The 22467-nt window shown below is 37.9% G+C and overlaps 1 protein-coding gene across 1 annotated transcript; it reads left to right on the top strand.

The window, feature by feature from the left end:
- The first annotated feature begins 517 nt into the window (after positions 1-517).
- LOC145772240 (uncharacterized) lies at positions 518-19236 on the top strand. Its single transcript, XM_082584094.1, has 10 exons — positions 518-568; positions 2087-2210; positions 2825-2969; positions 4037-4199; positions 4885-4971; positions 5642-5823; positions 10299-10561; positions 15553-15675; positions 17328-17587; positions 18125-19236. Exons 1-10 carry the CDS (start codon positions 524-526, stop codon positions 18203-18205), a joined length of 1473 nt encoding a protein of 490 aa, XP_082440220.1. The 5' UTR covers positions 518-523; the 3' UTR covers positions 18206-19236.
- The last annotated feature ends 3231 nt before the right edge of the window (positions 19237-22467 follow it).

Raw genomic sequence — 22467 nt, 5'->3', positions numbered from 1 at the left:
GCACATTCTCAGTTTAGTAAGGTTAAGCACAATTCGAAAATGTGAGATTTCACTATTGATATCAGCAAAACCATCGGGGTCATAAAAATAGTTCACCATATCTTCAGCACTACCACTGACAAACTTCAAGAAACCGTTTGAATGCTCTTGCCAGCCGCAAAAGACTAGACTGGGCGAGTGACGGGAATCGACTGAAACTGAGTCTTAGTCACAGAAAGCTTATCAGGCCATTGACTTAATTAAGCAACAATAGGCCTATAAACAATTTGATTCCAGCAAAGTTATAGGCTACTGCTCACTAACACATTGTGTCATATTCGAAAGCGAAACATTTTAATGAACTGTTATCGAATTGAGTTTGCTCGACGCTAAATATGGGCAGTAATCACAGTTTTCGCTCTTTGGCTTGTGGTCAGAAGGTTTTTATTATTTTGAGGAAGACGCTGATGCCTGAGGCAATCCCATTTCTCATAAAGCATGAACAGTTTTAGAAGATATGTGATATTTGTCAGTTGAAGTGCTTATGGATGCAATGGAAAACTCAAATCAGCAGTTAGTAGCAATCGTGGTAGGACTAAGTCTAAATTTTTCTTTTGTTATGAAGAATAACTTTGCAGTTGGTCTATTTTTTATTCATGTTTCAAAGTGCACATGTTAGTGTCAGTTTTATCAGCAGTTGTGAAATATTTTTGTTTCATTTGAATATTTAAATGATTGTTTTGCATTTTGTTGCAGCAGAAAATGTTGTTATCCCTTAGCTTTAATTAATAATTATCTTTCAACTTCGGAAGCCTAGTAGGCTATGGTGGTGGCCGATTCTTTTCTTGCAGCGATTGCCTTCACTTCTTCTCTCTCTTTTCACCCCAGTATGCTTGGAATGAAATAGCTCAACATCATTATCTGGTGTATTTCAAAAACAGACGGTTCACACAAAACAGATAAAAAAACAGTACCGGTAGGCCTAAAAATATTAGAACGAATAAACTACAGGCTACGTAGCCTAAAGCCTGTATGGCGAATTACAACAGTGCATGAAGCAATTGCAGTGATAAGAAAGATCACGTGACATTATCTAGATTCAAATTAAGTCAGCCTACCTATCAATATCATCTTGTTACCATTTTCCTATTGTAGCCTACCTTTATTTTTTATGTCATGTCTTCCTACAATGCCGGTATACATTAGTTACTGTATGCTTGACAAAAAATGTTGGCCTACAGTAACATAGGCCTACCTATAATTTTTTCAAATATTTTGTATCGAGCAAACATTTTTTTGTTTCGTTTCCACAAAAAGGAAATTCGTATGAACAAAGTTGTATTTTTAAAAAGCTTTTTTGTCGATCGAATTGAGGGATATCGAAAGCGTGTGTTTTCTTTTTGTTCGTTGAACTGCAAGCAGATAAGTTGTGATTGTAGCAACACTTATCACAATGTCAGTTTAAAGTTAAACATTATAATTAAGGTACTGATATAGCAGAATTGATGTGAAAACCACCCCCTGAGGCATTTGGATTTATCCGACTTGGTTAGCATTTTTTATATGACCTATCTCAAAATGAAGAAAATCTTTGAGAAACACTTCTGAGAAATTTACAATCTCCACGCGTTTGTTTAAAGATGATTAATGAACAGACAATTTATCACGACAGTTAGTGCGTTTTGTAACATCTAGTGGCAAAGTCTTTTATTTCATTAAATTTGCCCAGCAAATTAATCAACAAATTATAGAATCGCATGGAGAATTCTAACTAGGATTGCAATTTCGAGACTCGAAATCTAGAGTCTTAAATTTTTCCGGCGTTAAGAAGAATGTGAGCTTGGCATTCCATGCTCTCATGCTCTTCTAGTGATGGTCTAGGATTTTTTCTGCTTTCATTTGCTTTTCGCAGGCTGCTCATGCAAATAGTTTAGTAGCCCACACTTTTTGATCATAAGCTGTTAAATGAAAAAAGCTTTCCAACATGGTTTGATTTTTTACTACAAAATGTACTGAGCTGACTATGCTGTGGTCAATAGACTGGTCTTGACTACTTACTACCCATGCTGACATGTAGCTGGAATTAAATTATCCGTTAATTTTTAAGGTTTTATTGCTGACTCTGACGGGATGCTTCAGTGGTGAAGAGAAGTGTCGACCAGCAACATGCGTCTGTGATCACAAAACATTGAGTTGCAATAGCTCATCACTGCACGTGGTTCCGCCTTCAGGTACTTGAGTGAACTTAAACTTGAGCCTGATCTATTGATAAGATAAAGAATACGACAAAGAATCGGCTGTCCTTCTCTTTTACGATAATCGTTTTTAAAAATCAAATTAACCACACAACTTCTACAATCTAACTTTAGTAGTTTAATGTTACGTATTCTACTTTTTACAATTAGGCTATTATCTTGGCATCTTTCATAAATTTATATTATGTGGACTTGTTGTTTCATTTTGAAGTGGCTGCAGACCATTTTCGAGTAACGTAACTAGAAAGACAATTTTAAGGGGGCAAAAGAAAATGTTGGAGAAGGGGCAAACATTTTAAAATTGAAAATAATGAGTTTGTTTAAAAATGTAGCTACCAAATGCAGCCAACTTTTATGAAACGTCATTCAACATGGAATATAATGTCATTAAGACGTTGTAATAGCATTAAAAACCAATTTTTTGAGAGGCAAGGTAAAATTTGGAAGAGGGAGCGATTGCTCTCATATGCCCCGCGTGGCTAAGTCTCTGCCATTTTCTTATCATTGTATAACAGGAATGTTTTGTTGTACCTGCATGTCTAGTAGGCTATAACAGCTGCAATCTCTGAAGTTCACTTTTTTCCTGCTAGGTATCAAAGCAGAAACAACAGTTCTTCATCTTTTCAACAACAGCGTTCTCGCAATTCAAGATAATTCGTTTCATACTCTCGTCAACCTCAGTACTTTAGACATTTCTTCCAATAAGATACACGCTATCTCCAATAATGCTTTCAGGTAAGATCACGGAAAGTATCTGAAGTCCGTTTAGTTTTTTTCGTGAGCTTGCTTTAGTAAATGGACCGTTGATACAGAGTTGCATTATGTAAGCAAATAGCGATAGAAACTAATATAGGCTATAACACATTAATGACTGCAGATAGGACGTCACTGTTTCGACCTTACGGTCTTATCAGTGCAATAAACGTACCCACAGACTTCAACACCTTATTACGACATAAATAATTCAGCGCGTTTTTTTTTTATTTGTGATACGCAAGGAACCACATTTGGATATTTTCACCCACCTTGCCAGAGTGCTCAAACTGCCGGAGGGGTGAGCTATGCGCAATTAATAACTTAATGAAATATGACAGAAAAGCAAAGAAGCCAGTTTTATATATATAATTGTTTTGCAAAGGCATGTCCAAGTGCTTTGGCTTGGTTTCGAACTGTTGTCCTGTCGAACGTTGTGCAAACCCTCTCACCACCCGACCACACAGTCTTGATAACCAATTGAGCGCAATCAACCAGTCAAAATACCTCTGGAATGTTCTGTGGATAATCCACTCATTCGTGACAACTTCTACAATTTCATGCACACACATTCCATTGTTTGCAGAGGCGTTATCCAACACGATGAAACGTGTAACGTGTTTCTTTATTCTTTTCGCCCAAGACTTAAACTGCAAACATTTGATTTTGTCCATATATTTGCTGTAGACGACACACAAAGTGTAAGTTTTTACTGGATGAAACAAATGAACATTAAATGCACTAGCATTACACAGAAACTGTGATGGGTTAAAGTTAATTATATCCCAAAACATGTTTTAATTGATACAATAATCATCTTCAACCTATGGTAGCCCATTGCAGAGCAAAACCCTTCTAGCTTTCTTGCCAATCCAGTCGATCGTGTGTTTTTTTTACCAGTTGGTTGTAATCTCGTCTCTTTATCTCACTTTTGGCTTTCCTTGTTTAAATATGTTTTTCCAGGATGTCCAAGCAGTTAATTTGTTAGTCCATCTGTTTTCTACCTTGATACAATAGTTAGTGCAAATATCCTTTTTGCATTTTAACAGAAATTTAAAGAAGCTAACGACTCTCAACTTGAATGGCAATTCAGTGGATACACTTGATTATTACTTGATCTCAGATTTAAGCAATCTGGAGATTCTCATGATGAAAACTAACAAATTGAAAGTTGTTGGTCAGCATTCTCTGGACGAGCTTAAACTGTTGAAGGTGAGTCTACTCTACCATTGGATTATATCAAAAGTTGTTACAGTTGTCACCGCTTATTAAATTCATGTCCGGTTCCGAGGTGAGCTTGACAAGCGGAGACTACTGTAGGCTACTTTGAAAATGGAAAACTGCACTTTGTAAATAACCTTTCCCCTTGCATACTAACCATGCATAAACACAAACAATCTTAAGACGTGGGTGCCAATTTATGGAGAAGGGTGAGGTTAATCTCTCAGCTACTGAGGAGTGCTAACTGACATCGTCTGTCTCTCTCTAAATTCAGTGGAAGGATTCATCCAGTTTTTTACAAACATGTTTTTGGATTTTAATAATCTTTAATTACGAGCCGAACTGAAGAACATTGATTTTTATAGCAATTATTTTTTTTTTAATTTTGAAGTAGTTATGATGCTTATTAAAATTATGTTTTAAAATCTTCATGTTGAATGTAGCCTACTTCAAAATTATTACATTTGCATAATAGATTGAGTTTCCCTTGTAGCGGCATGATCGCTGTTTATTTCACAAGTATAGATACAAGATCTGGTTTGGCTCATGTATGCGGGTTCGCTGTGATGGTAGCGGTTCGCACTAGCTTTCGAAACACAGTTCCCCAGTCATGTGCAATGACGATTATTATTTTGATGACTATTGGTTATTAATTTTGCATTTACAATCTTTACAGCATCTCGATTTATCTATAAATCATATACACTTCATCCACCCTCACGCTTTTACACACTTGAAAAAACTAAAAGTATTGGAACTAGAGGTAAAGTTTGTTTAAAAAATGTTTTGTACGTTTGATCTTTGGTTTGCATCCTACAGTCACCAAATCAGTCGTTTTTTGCATTGATTTAACGTCTTCAGGTGTTACATCATTGTAAAAAGACGACTGCTTTGATGATTGAAATGTGGAGAGTGTTCATAGCACTATAATGCAAAAGTTTATTTTTTATCGCTCTGCCATAGTCAAGGTTTTTGAAAGAAGCCATTTTCTAAAACAAATAAGCCAACTCTGATAAAATTCTTCGTTCGTTTTTATTTCAAACTTCGGCTTGAGAAAAATTGTCTGAAAAACTGTATCAGATGTAGAGGGAGGGTAAGATTAAATCGTTTTTATTTTGTATTTGTGTTTTTTAACAAAAAAGAAAAAATAGAAAGAGCGACATTCGAAATAACGTCGATGCAATGTCTATCAAGAGCACGCAAATGTGTCCCGAGAGCGTACAAATGTGCTTTGACAAGACCTTTAAAGACTTGCATGAATATTAGCTTCTTTAGCTTCCCATCCGCTCAAACTCTAACCACCAGGAATAGCTTGGATGAGAGTGAATAGAAAGACGCCCAATGCTTAAAAATGTTGTATCAACGTATAAAATGGTTGATTTGCTAGCTTGATTATAGACTACGCTAATGCTTTGATCTTGATGAATTTTCAGGGCAATAGTTTGACCATTGCATCCCCAAAATGGTTTACCTCCTTTAAGTTAACAAGTTTGACATTGACCGAAAACCTATGGAAATGCAACTGCTCTATGAAACCATACCTGGCTTGGTTTCACAACTACACTGGAAACTTCACTCAACCTCACGTAAAAAGATCCTTGAATGTATTTTGCAGGTAAAGCAATGGTTTGATTTTTATGTCAGTAAATGTATCTTAGGGGATAAAAAGCTGAACCATTCAAGTTTCGTGTGATTTATTTTGGCCAGCGCTGGATTGATATGATCTTTGAATTTTAATTAGATTCAGCGTAGTTATAAGCTTTTGTAAGCTTAGTTAACAACAGAAATCAAATGTTGTTTTGTGTATTGCGCTGTTTTGTGATAAAAGCGAATTTCATTACAAAGATTTCAATTCAGCAATTGCTAAATTAAGATTTTCGAAACTGAAAACAACAAAATATTTTGTGCTAGACACTTGCAAATGATTACCGTGATGTAGATGATTTGAATAACACTTTGATTACTTTGCAAACTCTGTCGTTTCGATTTTACAACAAAACGACTTTTTTTTCTTTTAAAGCAAATCAAAATACGATATGACAAAATGGGTTATAGGTGAATTGTTCGTAAACAGTTGTTCGTAAAGCAATTGTTCGTAAACAATTGTTCGTAAAATCAATTGTTCGTAAAGCAATTCTTCGTATAGGTGAATTGTTCGTAAACAGGTGATAGGTGAATTGTTCGTGAACAATTTTTCGCAACAGCAAGGCTTGTCTTGCAATCTCCGATGAAGGTGCGTAATGCAAATTTTCCTGAATAACCAAGTTACGACGACACAAAGAAATAAGCGCAATGAAAAAGCGCATTTTTTGTTATTTATTGGAATACAACAATTGTCTGTGTTTAGCAATTCTTTGCTTACACTACCAATACTACTTTGAGTAAAATCGTACTAATTGTCCACGAGCCAAGTTTAGTATAAAGTATTGTGTGCAATTCCACGCAAGTAATCACAAATTTCATCATCTTGAAAGTCTTGACGCTAAGTTCGGACGACTCTAGTTAGTCTTTCTGCACTGTCCTTGTACTTCTTCTTTGGAGTGGGTCCTGCCTGGCCACTGACATACTGTTCAATGCGAACCTCATTTAGGTTTTGCTCTCGCTTGATTGCAGATATGAACTTCCAAATATCTGGATGATTTGCAGATACCTGGAACATGAACCCTCTGTGCCATCCTTCAATGCTATTATTAGTTTTGGGAAGGCCACTGAGGACGCCATCATAGCAGTTCCACATTTGAATTGCAAACATTGGAGGACGGCGCCCTTGACGACGATCTGGGCGCCCAACCCAAGTGTCTTCAGAGTAGTCAATTACTGGCTGAGCAACATCTGGTAATACATTCCCATCAATGAGAATGTCAAAGGCCCGGCTGACTTCATCAATAGGCACAAAGGCCAGGGACGACAACATGCGCATTGCGCAGCCTCAAAGCAAACTCTGCACTTGTCTCGTACTGCTCCTTCAGGCCACTTGATTGCGTCTTTCTCCAAATGCACTAGCACAAATGGAAGAAACAGCCACGGTGAGTTGAAAGTGGGTACTCTCTGCTTACTGCATTAACCATGGCCATCTCAAAGTCAGTCATGATTGTCTCTGGAACAGCAACAGCAGGTAACAACTCCTTGATCTTTTGCAGCAGATAAATGTATGTTGTCCCTAGCTTTATTAGCTCTTTTTGCCTCTCCTTTTGTCCCCCAGCAGGGCATACACCAGAGGCACAAGTGTTTTCCTTCAGTCCGTGTATTGTGTAAAGCTGTTCAAACAGTGAAGGCACTGTCTTGAAGGTGCCGTCAGCATACCAGTGCTTTGAACGGGCAAGAAGCTGCAGATTTCTTTCAGTGGCAAAGAGGACTATACGGTTATCTTCAGGCCCAGAATCATAGGCCAAGAATGTTACACCAGCAAACGTTTGCTTGTACTTTACTAGAAGCACAATGTCACAGAGAGAATGTGGGATTGCCGGGCCTGCATTTTCCTTCAATCGCACTTGGGTGACTGCCCTTTTCATGCTCTGCACACTTGGCAGTTTTGCTGCCGTGGGTTGACTGAGTCCTATAGTTTTTGCTGAGACGAGGTAACTTGGAGCATCACGACTGGCTTTTGCTGCACAACGAATATTTTCCATGACCCTTGCTGCTTCGACATGACCAGCATCTCCAGCATGACTGTGCTCACCTCTGGATTATACAATGGCTGTCATAGCAGTTGTTACTCGTGCAGGACATTTCTTATTAAAATGCTCACATTTCCAATAAGTAGTGTCTTGCCCTTGTGCGTTAAGTGCACTATAATCTTTGTAATAAAGCTGGCCACTATACAAAAGTTTTGGCTTTCCTTTTTCGCTGCTCACAAACTGTAATGCCATTCTGAATCAGGGACTCTACACTCTGTCTGCTCGTCTACACTCTTACAGCAGTGGTTCCCAACCTTTTGGTTGTCACGGACCCCTTTAGACAAATTATTAATTCTGCGGACCCCCACCTAAATTTTGCCTGAAACTCAATTAACATACTATTGACTATTGTAATAATTATGCTACTCAACTACTGTACTGTGTCATATTGCATTGCCGCTATGACTCCTGCGGCAAATATCACGTTAAACAGTTGCTCAAATAAGAAAATGAGTGAATTGTTCAAGAAATGTCAGCAGTATTTGAATATTAAGGTGACCCAAAGTGCCATGCCGAAACTTTTTCAACGTAATCAAATTTAATGAGAGGGCTGTTGTTGCCTTTCCTGAACTACACGACTGAACTGTGGTTGAGTTTTTGACAATGCAACACGCATGTCATCTTCAACGTCCAGGCGATTTCGATGTTTAATTTTTATTGTAACAAGAGTTTAGAATCCTGCCTCGCAAAGGTAAGTGGTTATGAATGGAAACAAAACAATAATTGCTTGCTTTGTGGTTATATTTTATTATTATTATATTTAACGTATAAGGATAGTTTATATTTAAGTATGAACTTAAGTATGAGAATGGTTTGTTTATAATTTGAATTAAGATGAAGGCTGTCTAACTGCCTGATGAAATTTCTATCTATCTAATTTATCTAGTTTGGCTATCTGACTCCATTATCTAATTTCCACACAATTGTTATTCGAATTATAATTTTAAGTTATCAGAAGGTGTTCGTATAATGTTGTAGGTCTATAACACAATTTGAATTTAAACAGTACAGAATAATGAAATTACAGGATAGTGAAACATTATCACGAGTTATTACATTTTAATTAAACAATCAATTTAATGTTTTTCTGAGAGCTGAACTGGTCTAACTGAGCTCTGCTTGAGCTGGTCCGATTTGATAGAGCTCGTCCGATTCGATAGAGCTGGTCCAATTTGATAGAGCTCTCGTCAAAGGACGAACAAACCATTTTATTTTGTGTTCCCTTTTTTCTATTTTCTTTGGGAGCAGTTGCATGGAAAATTACAGAACTTTAGTAAAAGGCAGGAAAACTTATACGATGAAATAGTGGATCGCTACAGCTTTGCCAAGAATGGGTAGGTTTGCAGTTATGAGCACCATAATTCTTCCACAGCTTTTGAATGAAATTCAATGCGTAATAACTCTTTCGATCTCAAATCATGAGAATGTAGCCTAGCCTACTCGACGTCCGTTGTGGTAGATAGAGTTGAAGGTCAATGTACACATTGTAGGCAGCAGCATAGATTTGTTTTAATACATACCGGTACTGTGGCGGTACAGTTTATTCTCGCGGGCTTGAGCTTGACATATTTGCATTTAAAAAGAGAAATGAAAGTAAAAAGATCGCTTTTCGTTTTTTTCTTCCAAAAATCATCAAGGTGATCAAGGAACCCCAAATGCTTTCTCACGCACCCCCAAGGGGTCCGTGAACCCCAGGTTGGGAACCACTGCGTCTACAGGTACAGCACGTCTTTAAGCACAATATGCACATCTCTAGCATATAGGCTACCCTAATTGATTGTTCGTAAACAATTGTAACTGTTTTTTTTTTAAAGCTGTAGCCTAACTTTTATGAACATTTGTTTACGAACAATTAGTATTACGGTCAATTGCATGCCCGAAGAATTGCTTTACGAAGAATTGCTTTACGAAGAATTGATTTTACGAACAATTGCTTACAACAAATTATTGTTTTACGAAAAACTGTTTACGAAAAAAACGTCGGACACCGACAAAATGAAACGAAATATTTCAAAATGTGGAAACAGATTTGTCTCAAACAATTTCAAGAAAATTAAAAAGTATCACAAGATGTTTTGTGTGATAATGAGATCGCTATTTTGACTTTTTGTCAATTCAAAACGAGTATTTTCTTGAACGCTTTGAACTGTCACATGTGAAATAACCATATGCTACTGACTGACTGAGCCTCATCACAACTCTCAAACGAAGATAGCATATCAATGATGAAAGAAAAACAAAGATGTAGGTTTTCGGTTATTTGTTTCTCGACAGATGATTGTAGCAAGAATTGACAGCGATAGACACCGTGTTTCTTTCTTCACTAAGTTTTCGTTTTTTTTTTTGTTTTTTTTGAAATAGCATGATGTACTACTCTAAAGCCACAAGACAACATAATTACTTTGCTTTTTAGACTTCAACATAACCACATTAAAAATCTTGCCGAAAAGGATCTCAACTGCAGCACAGTTCAAATAAGTAAGTCAAAAATTACAAAAGCCAGCCCAACTACGAGTACATCACCCACTGTTTCGACTGCCAAGAAAAACAGAAACATAACATTTCCACCGACAAAAGAGCCGGTTAATCGTCCGAATATTAAAAAACCAGTCGAAACAATCAAAGTTACGTCAAATAATCCAATAGTTGGAATGGTCAACAAATCTGTTGAACAAGGTAAGGAAATGGGAATGTTTATTAAAAGTTGTTTATTTATTAATAAGATATTGAAATTTATAAGCTAGTACAGTAGTGTGTGCAATTAATAGTCCTATTTAATAAACCACTGTAGACTATACCTCGCTACAGATTTTGACTATGACGAACGGTTGGCACCTATTTTATACTTGTGAGCGGATACATTATTATCCTGAGGACCACATTGTGCATTGTGTTGATTTAGTCTGGGAGCCTACGACAGAAGATTTCACCCCATAAGGTACAAAAGGTTTGACCCCTTGAAGTTACTGGGGTCAACCATGTCACTCACAAAAAGTATGGAAGATTGACCGCACCGGGTGGATCTGGACCCTAGAGCCCCCTAAAAAGCCCAAAAAGGGGGTTAATTTCACCCCATAAGGTACATGGACCAAACTTGGTGAAAACGAAGTTCTATGTCAGGACATCACAAAAATATCAAATCTAACAATATTTTCGAGTGGAAAGGTGATGTAAGACTCCCCCCAAAGTGACCCCCCAGGGGGTTAATTTCACCCCATAAGGTACATGGACCAAAGTTGGTCAAAACGAAGTCTTATGTCAGGACATCACAAAAATATCAAATCTAACAATATTTTCGGGTGGAAAGGTGATGTAAGATGCCTTCAAAGTGACTTCCCTTAATGTGACCCCCTCGGAAGGTTTATTCCACCCCATAAGGTACATGGACCAAACTTGGTCAAAATGAAGTCTTATGTCAGGACATCACAAAAATATCAAATCTAACAATATTTTCGGGTGGAAAGGTGGTGTAAGATGACTTCAAAGTGACTTTCCTTAATGTGACCCCCTCGGAAGGTGTATTTCACCCCATAAAGTACATGGACCAAACTTGGTCAAAACGAAGTCTTATGTCAGGACATCACAAAAATATCAAATCTAACAATATTTTCGGGTGGAAAGGTGATGTAAGATGTCATCAAAGTGACCCCCAGAGGGTTTATTTCACCATAGAGTACATGGACCAAACGTGGTCAAAACGAAGTCTTCTAGGGCACCACAAAATATCAAATCTAACAATACTCTCAGTTGGAAAGGTGATAAAAGACCTACCCAAAAGCGAATCTCCTCCTATAGTTTAATTTACTTCATCCCTTTCTCGAACCAACCTTGGTGTAACGAAATTGCTATGCCAGGACAGTACGAATGGATTAAATTTAAAAATATTTTTATATAGGTTTTGATGAAATACATTCACAAGCTGTCCCATGATGCATGAAATGGAACTATAGCCTACTTTACAAAAAGTTTTTGTATAAATCATATTAAGTCAATCGAAAAAAGGCAACAGGACATGACAATACATGGCTTTGTAACACCAAAAACAGAAAGTACACAAGAAGCATATAGGCTACAGTAGCCAGAAAATTGATCCAAGATCTTGATACCACCACTAAATGTGGACTTAATCGAACAACTGACTATCCAAATCAAAACGTTTCGAAATGAATCATTTGGAACGTTAATTTAGGCAGTAATGAACATTTTCCAGCTGCTACAATAAATAACCTAATAAACCCAATGCAGTAAATTTTTATTTAATGCCATTTGCTTCATGTCTCCAATCAGTTATTGTAACTGTTCATTCATAAACAGAGATTGTTCGTGTAAATGTAAACGGTCGTTTCTTTATTCTTCATTGTCACTGCTGTCGCTTTCACTTTCTTCATCTTATTCTTCAGATTCATACAATTCTCCTGTTATATACAGAGATAAAGCAAGCTGTCTGCGATGTACCAGCCCCAAGCAATGTGGTTATCCGCACGTCTGACACTGACTGTCTTGTAATTGGCTTAGGTTGCTATGGAACTTTTGATCCTTCATTAAAGATATGGATAGAAGCTGGCTTGCAAAGCAATAACACGCAGCGGTACATCAACATCAACCAGCTGCATAGGCCTACCGCACTTGGAGTGACGATTTGCAAGTGTTTACCTGCATATCATGCCTTTACAGATTCTGATTACACCTCGTCATTTAGCAGGAAAGGGAAAGTGCGGCCGCTGAAATTACTCCAAGGAAACCACGAAGCGCAGGCAGCTTTTAGCCAACTCGGACACGACAAAGAAATTAGTGAAGACACTATCATCGCCATAGAGAACTTTGTGTGTAACATGTACAAAAACAAGAAAATTAATTATGTCAACGAAGTCCGTTTACAAATGTTTTTAGACGGCTACAAACCCAAAAAAGAAAATGAAAGGATATCATGCATACCAGAAGCTACTGTAGATAGTAGTACTCTACCACTTTGTTTACGAGTACTTCTCCAGAAGACAAGGCGCACACATCTCATCACAAGATGGTGGTTATCTTCAACTAGAAGTGAACAAGCAGCAACGTTGCTGCTAGAGTATGGCTGGAAAGAAGAAGGAGGTTCTTATAAAGTGGTGTGGTTTGAAGGTAAAGGTATAAAGCATCTTTAGATGTCTCTGCGTGGAATCTGATCTCATCCAGGAAAGTCAAGAAGAAGGTAAACAGCATTGGATGTCGCTTGGGTTACCCTTTATAAATATAAAACTTTCTCCTGGTCTATCAGTCGTTTACTTTCTTACTGTAAACATTAGCCAATAACTGGCTGTAAAGTTTCGTTTTAGGAACCTATAACCAATAGTTTCTGCAATCTTGAGAAAAATGCCTGGGTGCACTAAATAACAAATAAATGTTGAACTTTTTCCAGTTAATAGTAAGTTGCAATGTTGCATTATTCGAAGAAAAATAGACGTCTGTAAAAGATAATAAAATTACTATTGTATGTTACGCATATCTGTAGTGCATAATAGCAATTGTTTCGTACAGTCTTTATTTCTCTGTATATAACAGGAGAATTGTATGAATCTGAAGAATAAGACGAAGAAAGTAAAAGCGACACCAGTGATTGATTGATTGATTGAATCTTTATCCTCGGACTGGGAAAGCTTCTTGCAGAGCTTAATCCTGGCAGTTTCGCATACTTGTAGAGGCTTTGAATCACTGGCGCAGGCCCGGTCACCGAGATTGACAGAGTGAAGTTTCCGATTGTTGAAGGCTTGTTGTCGGGGAATTATTCCATCCATTAGATGCCGCTGAATGGAGAGCAGCCCTTAACGTGCGTTGCTCAAGCGCACACCCCGAGAGTCGAACCAGCGCCGCTATTGATCTTGAAGCTTCTTCGTTCCAGAAGTGACGCGCTAACCAATTGAGTTACCGTTTACATTTACACAAACAATCTCTGTTTATGAATGAACAGTTACAATAACTGATTGGAGACATGAAGCAAATGGCATTAAACAAAAATTTACTACATTGGGTTTATTGGGTTATTTATTGTAGCAGCTGGAAAATGTTCATTACTGCCTAAATTAACGTTCCAAATGATTCATTTCGAAACGTTTTGATTTGGATAGTCAGTTGTTCGATTAAGTCCACATTTAGTGGTGGTATCAAGATCTTGGATCAATTTTCTGGCTACTGTAGCCTATATGCTTCTTGTGTACTTTCTGTTTTTGGTGTTACAAAGCCATGTATTGTCATGTCCTGTTGCCTTTTTTCGATTGACTTAATATGATTTATACAAAAACTTTTTGTAAAGTAGGCTATAGTTCCATTTCATGCATCATGGGACAGCTTGTGAATGTATTTCATCAAAACCTATATAAAAATATTTTTAAATTTAATCCATTCGTACTGTCCTGGCATAGCAATTTCGTTACACCAAGGTTGGTTCGAGAAAGGGATGAAGTAAATTAAACTATAGGAGGAGATTCACTTTTGGGTAGGTCTTTTATCACCTTTCCAACTGAGAGTATTGTTAGATTTGATATTTTGTGGTGCCCTAGAAGACTTCGTTTTGACCACGTTTGGTCCATGTACTCTATGGTGAAATAAACCCTCTGGGGGTCACTTTGATGACATCTTACATCACCTTTCCACCCGAAAATATTGTTAGATTTGATATTTTTGTGATGTCCTGACATAAGACTTCGTTTTGACCAAGTTTGGTCCATGTACTTTATGGGGTGAAATACACCTTCCGAGGGGGTCACATTAAGGGAAGACTTTGAAGTCATTTTACACCACCTTTCCACCCGAAAATATTGTTAGATTTGATATTTTTGTGATGTCCTGACACAAGACTTCATTTTGACCAAGTTTGGTCCATGTACCTTATGGGGTGGAATAAACCTTCCGAGGGGGTCACATTAAGGGAAGTCACTTTGAAGGCATCTTACATCACCTTTCCACCCGAAAATATTGTTAGATTTGATATTTTTGTGATGTCCTGACATAAGACTTCATTTTGACCAAGTTTGGTCCATGTACCTTATGGGGTGGAATAAACCTTCCGAGGGGGTCACATTAAGGGAAGTCACTTTGAAGGCATCTTACATCACCTTTCCACCCGAAAATATTGTTAGATTTGATATTTTTGTGATGTCCTGACATAAGACTTCGTTTTGACCAACTTTGGTCCATGTACCTTATGGGGTGAAATTAACCCCCTGGGGGGTCACTTTGGGGGGAGTCTTACATCACCTTTCCACTCGAAAATATTGTTAGATTTGATATTTTTGTGATGTCCTGACATAGAACTTCGTTTTCACCAAGTTTGGTCCATGTACCTTATGGGGTGAAATTAACCCCCTTTTTGGGCTTTTTAGGGGGCTCTAGGGTCCAGATCCACCCGGTGCGGTCAATCTTCCATACTTTTTGTGAGTGACATGGTTGACCCCAGTAACTTCAAGGGCTCAAACCTTTTGTACCTTATGGGGTGAAATCTTCTGTCGTAGGCTCTCGGTCTAATTAGGTCACTACCGGTACATGTAATTTTTTTCCAAAAAGTTGAAACAAAGTGTAAAAATTAGTGATTTTAAAAACATAAAATTTGCAAGTGCGATGAGATTTTTCAAAATTGCAATGTTCAATGAAAATAGTATTCGTTTTGCACAAATCGTACTTTAACGTTTCAGGTAAGGTAGCAATACTGCATTGTGCAATATCAGGAGCTTCATGGCACAAAGATGGCAACATCCTCAAAACTGCTCATATGAAGCATCGTTATACATTGAGGAATAAGAAGCTTATTATCAAAGGTTTTTATCTTTTCATTTCTTGTATGTTTTTCCTCACGCTACGATGCAACCATAACTCACCCATTTATAGTTACAGCGCATCATAGGCTGCAGTGCATAGCCTATGTAGTAAGACTAATAGACCTGACTTAGCGTTCGAAAAGGCGCCAGTTGGACACCGCTCGTGAGCATGTGCCAGTGTCTTTGGTTAGACAATTAAAGGTATGCCTGAAGGTGGACACAAAGATTGGCTTCCTAGTTCCTACCCATTTAATCCAAATCTTCAACCATCATGCGTAAGCCTAGATACGACAAAAAATAGGCGGCATGATACTAAAAAAATGATGTCTAAGTAAAACTTTATAGAACGCAGAATATGATAATTTGGTTCATTTCACTAAAAGAAATAAAAGAGAAAATGAAATACAAATTAATGATAGAAAGAAATCAAATAAAACCTGCTTCGACAGCTCAAACAATAAGCATCCTTCTCTATCAAAGGGAAGTCAAGCAACCATGTTAGCTCAGTGGTTACGCGCCGGGCTCATGATCACGCGGCGCAAGCTCGACTCTAGGGGTGTGCGCTTGAGCAACGCGCTTTCAGGACTGCTCTTCATTCAGCGGCTGCTCTCCAATCAGCATGGAATAATTTCCCAGTAACAACATTTTAACAATCGGAAAACTTCACTCCATCTATCTCGGTAACCGGCCCTGCGTCAAGACCCTCTACAAGTATGCGAATTGCGAAACTACCAGGAATAACCAATCAAGGCTTTTTCAGTCCGAGGATAAAGATTCAAAACCAACCATGGTTCAATTCTCGGTGTGTGTTTATTACAGACTGGAGTGGTAGGCTTCAGCGGCACCTATTGAATGAGACGACGTAGGCCTGTGGTTTGTAATTTTTTATCTGGCAGATTCATTTTGCTTTTTTGAGATAAAGACGTACCCCATCAACTTTTAAACTGCGTATTATTAAAAACAGCACAGCTCTTTGACTGTCTGTATGAGAAAAGAAGCAAACCCACTTAGCGTAATGGCAAAGCACAGAAGAGTTAATCCTTGGAGTGTGGATTCCAATCCCTTCCTTCTGACTGAACCTTTCTTTTAGTATAATGTGTAACCTGCATGGCTTTAAGTGTCAGACGTAGCCACCCTAGTAGTCTAATGGACGATTACATACGTGTCCACTGTCCAGCCACTAGATGTCTTCTATGCTTAACGCAACGAACCATTGGGAAGCCAAATTGCCAACACAATTTTTAGACAATGATTTTAAAAAGATGTTGTGCTTCAACCTTTCTCACGGAATCCCAGAGCTTCCGGACCCTAATTTGAGAACCAATGATATAAACACTAAGTAAAGCAGTAACACTCCACTTAAAATCGGAAATGTGGGGTAAAGTGAAACAAGGCAAAGTTGAACTTTTAAATTGATAAAAATAATTCAATGAGATTGTTGCTCTCAAGCTGAGGTAGGCTATTTGTCTCACATGATGACAAAAAAAAAATTAATTGATTGGAACAATTCATTTGTCGCATTTATGGGGGATTTTGCTCAGGAATTGGGGTAAAGTACTTGGGTAAACTGGGGTAAAGTGGACAATCTAACAGTCAGTCAATAACATTTCAATTAAAACAATTCTTAATTTGTTTATAATATTTTTTTGCAGCTTCAAAAAAAGCAGACAAAGGAACATATTGTTGTTCCAAGACATCTGCCAAAGGTAATGCAAAACAATGTTTGGCGCTCACCATCACAAGCAACCCAGATGCAACAAAAACAGCTGTTCCAGGAGCAAGTGGAGTTAGCCCTGCTGTTGTGGCACTCATTGTTCTGGCAGCAATAGTTGTTTTTATCGGAATTGGTGCGTTTTGTGTCAAAAGAACGAAACAGCTCAGAAGAGAAAGATATGGGTTGCTAAATGATAGAGTAAGTAAAAGTAGGCTAAATTAAATATTTCACAAATGTAAATACAAACGACCTGTTTTAGCCTGAAACTTGGTTTTGGTTTGGTTGGTTTGTGAATGTTTATCTTCAGACTGACAAAGCCTTGATTGGTTATTCCTGATAGTTTCGCATACTTGCAGAGGCTTTTGACGCAAGGCCGGTTTCAGAGATTGACAGTGAAATTTCCGATTGTTGAAGCGTTGAAGTCTTGTTGCCGGAGATTTATTCCATCTATTAAGTGCCGCTGAATGGAGAGCAGTCCTTAGAATGCGTTGCTCAAGCGCAAACTCCTTCGTGAACGAAGACGCTTCAAGGTCAAGCGACGCTGGTTCGATTCTCGGAGTGTGCGCTTGAACAACGCATTCTCAACGCTTGAACAACAGTTTAATTAGATCTATCAATCTTATCTCATTTTTTTGTATATCTAATGTCAAAACTGTATAATAATATCTACTCTAAAACTCGGTTATAAGTAATTTTTAAAACGTACGAATCATTTCAATACATCATTCTATGCAGAGAGTGTTTGATCCAGTCAATAGTGACGTCACAATGAAGCCACCGAGATCAAACACAGGAGTGTCAGAAGATTATGTGTGATAATGAAGAAGAAAAAACTTATTGCGTTTTACGTCGCTGCATAAACCACGCTTTGAAAGGAAGCCAATACCCGGGCAAAACATGGTTTGCCCAACAAATCTAACATCTCCTATTGCTCTGAACTTTATGTCAGTTTTTTAACCTTTTTTATGTGTTAATCTGGCATTAATATACTGCAATTTTTTACTAACGACGTCAAGAACCCTGAAATATTCAGCTATAGCTTCCCTGCTTTACAAACAATAGCAGTTTTTGATACAGGAAACCAATAGGCCTACTGCTTTTCTCCAGGCTCCAACTTATAAACACATTCAGATGTAAAGGCGTTAGGCTACTTTCTTATTAATTATTATTCAATTTTTTTGTGGCAATGAGCGCCATTGAATCTTTATATGACAAGTTTCACTGCAATTGTGTTCTCAAGGCAAATGATTTTATTACCTCGAATAAGTTTTCCACAACTGTAGTATGTTTGGTTTTAAAGCTTTGGTTGAGAGTTCGTTTTGTAATAGCCCTCCCACAGAGTTGTCTGTAGTAGCCTATATTTGTTGTTCATAAGTTAAGTTTGTTTTGTTTTAAAATCAAAGGATTTGTATTTTCTGTGGTATGCCTGCCTTTTATTCTGGACTAAAACTCTATATCCTTCTTCCCAAATAATAATTGTAGGATGGATATCTTCTTCTTTTTTCTGGCTTTAATATGTGGGGTCACCGATGCGGATTTTCGATGTTACAGCGGTCTAATGCGCGCATTCTCTTTGTTAGGTACCTCCACTTTAACTCTTAATTTTAACTCTTAACTCTTATGCAGTCTCTCTATTTTCTTTTAGGGTCTTGCTCTTCTTCATATCCATATTATCAATGCATGAACAATTCGAGCCTACTTATTCACTTTCTTTCGTTACATTGATGATGGTTTGCTTTGATGATGTTGACCAGTGATTTTCAATCTTTTTTAGCACGGGGAACAAATTCAAAACCTAAATTTTGTAAAGGGCTGCAACAAAAGAAATACAACTTAATGTGACTCTTGTTATTGGCTTTAACTTTTAATAAGTTTCCCAAAACGAGGGCTAATATCGAAAGATGCAGCAGGCCTACTCCATTCCTAGTTAAAATGATGCTTCGTCAATCGGTTGTGATATTTTGATTTCATTCTAACCATAATTGCTAAAAAGTGCTTCTCACATTTTAGTTATGTTGAACAGAGGCAGTTTTCGGTGCTTTGACTATCAAGTTAGAATTCTTTCGCTCTGGGATTTGACTTCAAAAGTGAAGTAGATGATCACATTTGAAAGCTTGTGTCAGCTCCAGTGGCGTAGCCAAGGGGGGGGTTTTGGGGGTTACAACCCCCCCCCTTTGGCACGAGTGTGACGTCACAATATTGAGAATGATGCTTTCAGTCTAAAAAAAAATTGCCTAATTTTATACAAAATTGCATTAAAAGAGCGAGTTTTTCCAATACCAAACATTCAAACATCTCAGCCAGGAATTCGCAACAAGAAAACACAGAGACTTAGCTTTATTTCCAAAAAATGCCGAGGAAAATATGATCTTATTCTTTTGCTATGCTACCGGACAGCACCATTTTACAGGAATATTCGTACCCACATTTTTGTTGAAAATGCTCTCAGAATGCACCAAATTCAAAGTAATTTTTCAAAATTTTCTGAGGGAGGCCCCCCAGACCCCCCGCCGCTGGGTGGTCAAAACCCCCCCCCTTTCAAAATTCCTGGCTACGCTACTGGTCAGCTCCACATCTAACTGCTAATCTAACAGCTCCAGCTGAAAATCATTGGAAAGGGAAGCGGTGGCTGAGTCTTACCATAGGTCAGTGGTTCTTAACCAGGGTTTGATCGAACCCCTGGGGTTCGACGAAGCTGTTTCAGGGGTTCGGCGCAAACGTCCTCTGAAACATTAACACACGGCCTACTTAATGGTATATCAGAGAATATTTTTGGAATATATTGTCCAGCCGAAACTTGATTGCGGCTTACATGATGGTAAATAAATATTTGTGTGTTTGAGGCGTGATGTAATGATTCCATCTGCATGTAACTCAGAATGCAAAAAACTGTATTTTTACCTAACATTGTAAAAACAATCGGTATGAAAAACTTTATTTTCTTAAGGCATGAATTTCTTCACGTTTGCTATTTGCATGGAACTGCAAAAGCAGGGCTCTCACGTTTGAGGTAACTTCCTTAGTTTAAGGAAATTTAGTTCTATTTTCAATTTTTTTTCAACAACAGCAGATATAAACAGTCCATAGGCTACTTGGATTACATTATCGAGCTTCAAGAAAGCAAGATACAACAAATTTTCAAACGTTTTGGTGCCAACAAGTGGAAAGTTATCTTCCTATTACAAAAGTTGCCCTTGAAGTTCTCATGCCATTCGTGACTACTTATGCGAGCATGCGTTTTCTATTCTGGTGTATGTTAAAGCAAAAAAAAAAAAAAAAAACGAAACCGGCTTGCATGCGAAAATGACATGAAAATTTGCTGTTTCCGAGACAAAGCTTCGAATCTCACTATTGGTCCCAGAAAAACATCAACAGAAGTCTCATTGATACAGTAATGTATTACTATTAAATGTGGTAGATTTTCGTTTTTGTGATTCAGCGAAAATTTGGGGTTCAACGAAAGCTTGCAGATTAGGGTAAGGGTTCGGCAGGTTAGTAAAAGTTAAGAACCACTGCCATAGGTGTTGCAGATATATTTATCAGGGGTAGGAAAAAAATAATGCCGTTAATTCGACTTTCAAATTCACCAATCATGTCACTAATAAGCCTAGCGTAGGCTACTTTCGACTGATCCTTTGACTTGGTGCTCTGGCTTAACCACCAAATGGAAGTGAACATGAGCACGTCTCCACAGTCAACATCGACAACTGCCAGAAATTGCTTAAACTTGTGATAATTAAGGGCATTTGCACAAATCAAATTTACTGTTGATGTTACGATTTCTATCACATTAGACATCAGTGACAACGATATTTTACTAGTATAAAATGTAGTGATATCACATTACAGGGGAAGGGGTAATCTTATCCTCTTCACGCCAAAGGCTACAGCCTACATAGGACCTTGATGGCTACCTGAAGACCATGAAGGCTACATGAAGACCTTGATGCTTCTCCCGCGTGAAAGGACACTCATCTGTTGCAACCGAACACAGCTTTGACGGGTCCAAATGTGCTTCTAGTGAGCTTGAACGATATTCACAAAACACATATAGCCTACCCCTTTTGTTGTGCCATAAATGAAACGCAAAATGAGAAATTGTTCGCAAATGTTAAAGTCTGGCGTAACTCCCCTGACAAACACAGATAATTGGTCTGTTGGCTATCCGCAGTGTGGAGAAACGTTATTATAATGGCAGTATTTTTTTGCTAGCAAATAAGTTATGTGACAAGGCTGTATTCTCGCCATTTCGGGGAGCTTATCTAGCACAAATAATATTTTTTGCTGCATCTATGAAAGGCCGCAGGAAGAATCGTTGAGGGCCGCATGCGGCCCATGAGCCGCGGTTGAGAATCACTGGTCTTGACAGCCTATCGATTTCGTGATCTGAATACTTTTTCGATGAAATAAAGTGTTATATTGTTTTTGTAAAATCTTACGTAAAATTAATATATTTAGCAATAGCTAGAGTTTGGAGTACGATATACCTTTCCAGTTGAACTTGATAAAAACAATAAAAAACTAAAAAGTAACGAAAAAACTAAAGGGCAATAACTACATCGGCAAAAAGATAGAATTACTCAACCATGGGTAGGCTGACGTCAACGTAGGCTATTTGTAAAACTTTTTTTAACTCGGCACTACAATAACATGGCATTGACCAATCAAGAAGCAGGAAACGCTTTAATGTAGTATACCGCCGTGGTGTTATGGGCCTACATAGAAAATCAGTAACGTTGAAGGGAGCCCAGGTGGTAATTTAGACCTGCACAATGCGACACAACTGCATCAGTTCCATTTTTTTTCGCTATTTTATAACGCCTGCTTGTTGGAAGAAAACCACCTTTTTACTCAATGATTTTACAAGTTTTTCCTCTCCTAAGCTATGTAAGAGGTCTTGGTTTTATGTTTTTTAGAAATGCCTTTTTTGAGGGATCAGGGTAGTCTAGAAGTACATGGATTAGGAATGCCATTGGCAACGGCTTTAAATTAACCTCTTAACAACCCTATTAAAACATGCCAGAGAAGTCTGCAGGACTGCAGCCTATAAGTTCACTACGCTCAAGAAATAGGCTACA

Source organism: Aplidium turbinatum, chromosome 6, assembly GCF_918807975.1.
Source record: "Aplidium turbinatum chromosome 6, kaAplTurb1.1, whole genome shotgun sequence".
In the NCBI taxonomy this organism is placed as follows: domain Eukaryota; kingdom Metazoa; phylum Chordata; class Ascidiacea; order Aplousobranchia; family Polyclinidae; genus Aplidium; species Aplidium turbinatum.
This window is presented reverse-complemented; position numbering and strand designations above follow the sequence as displayed.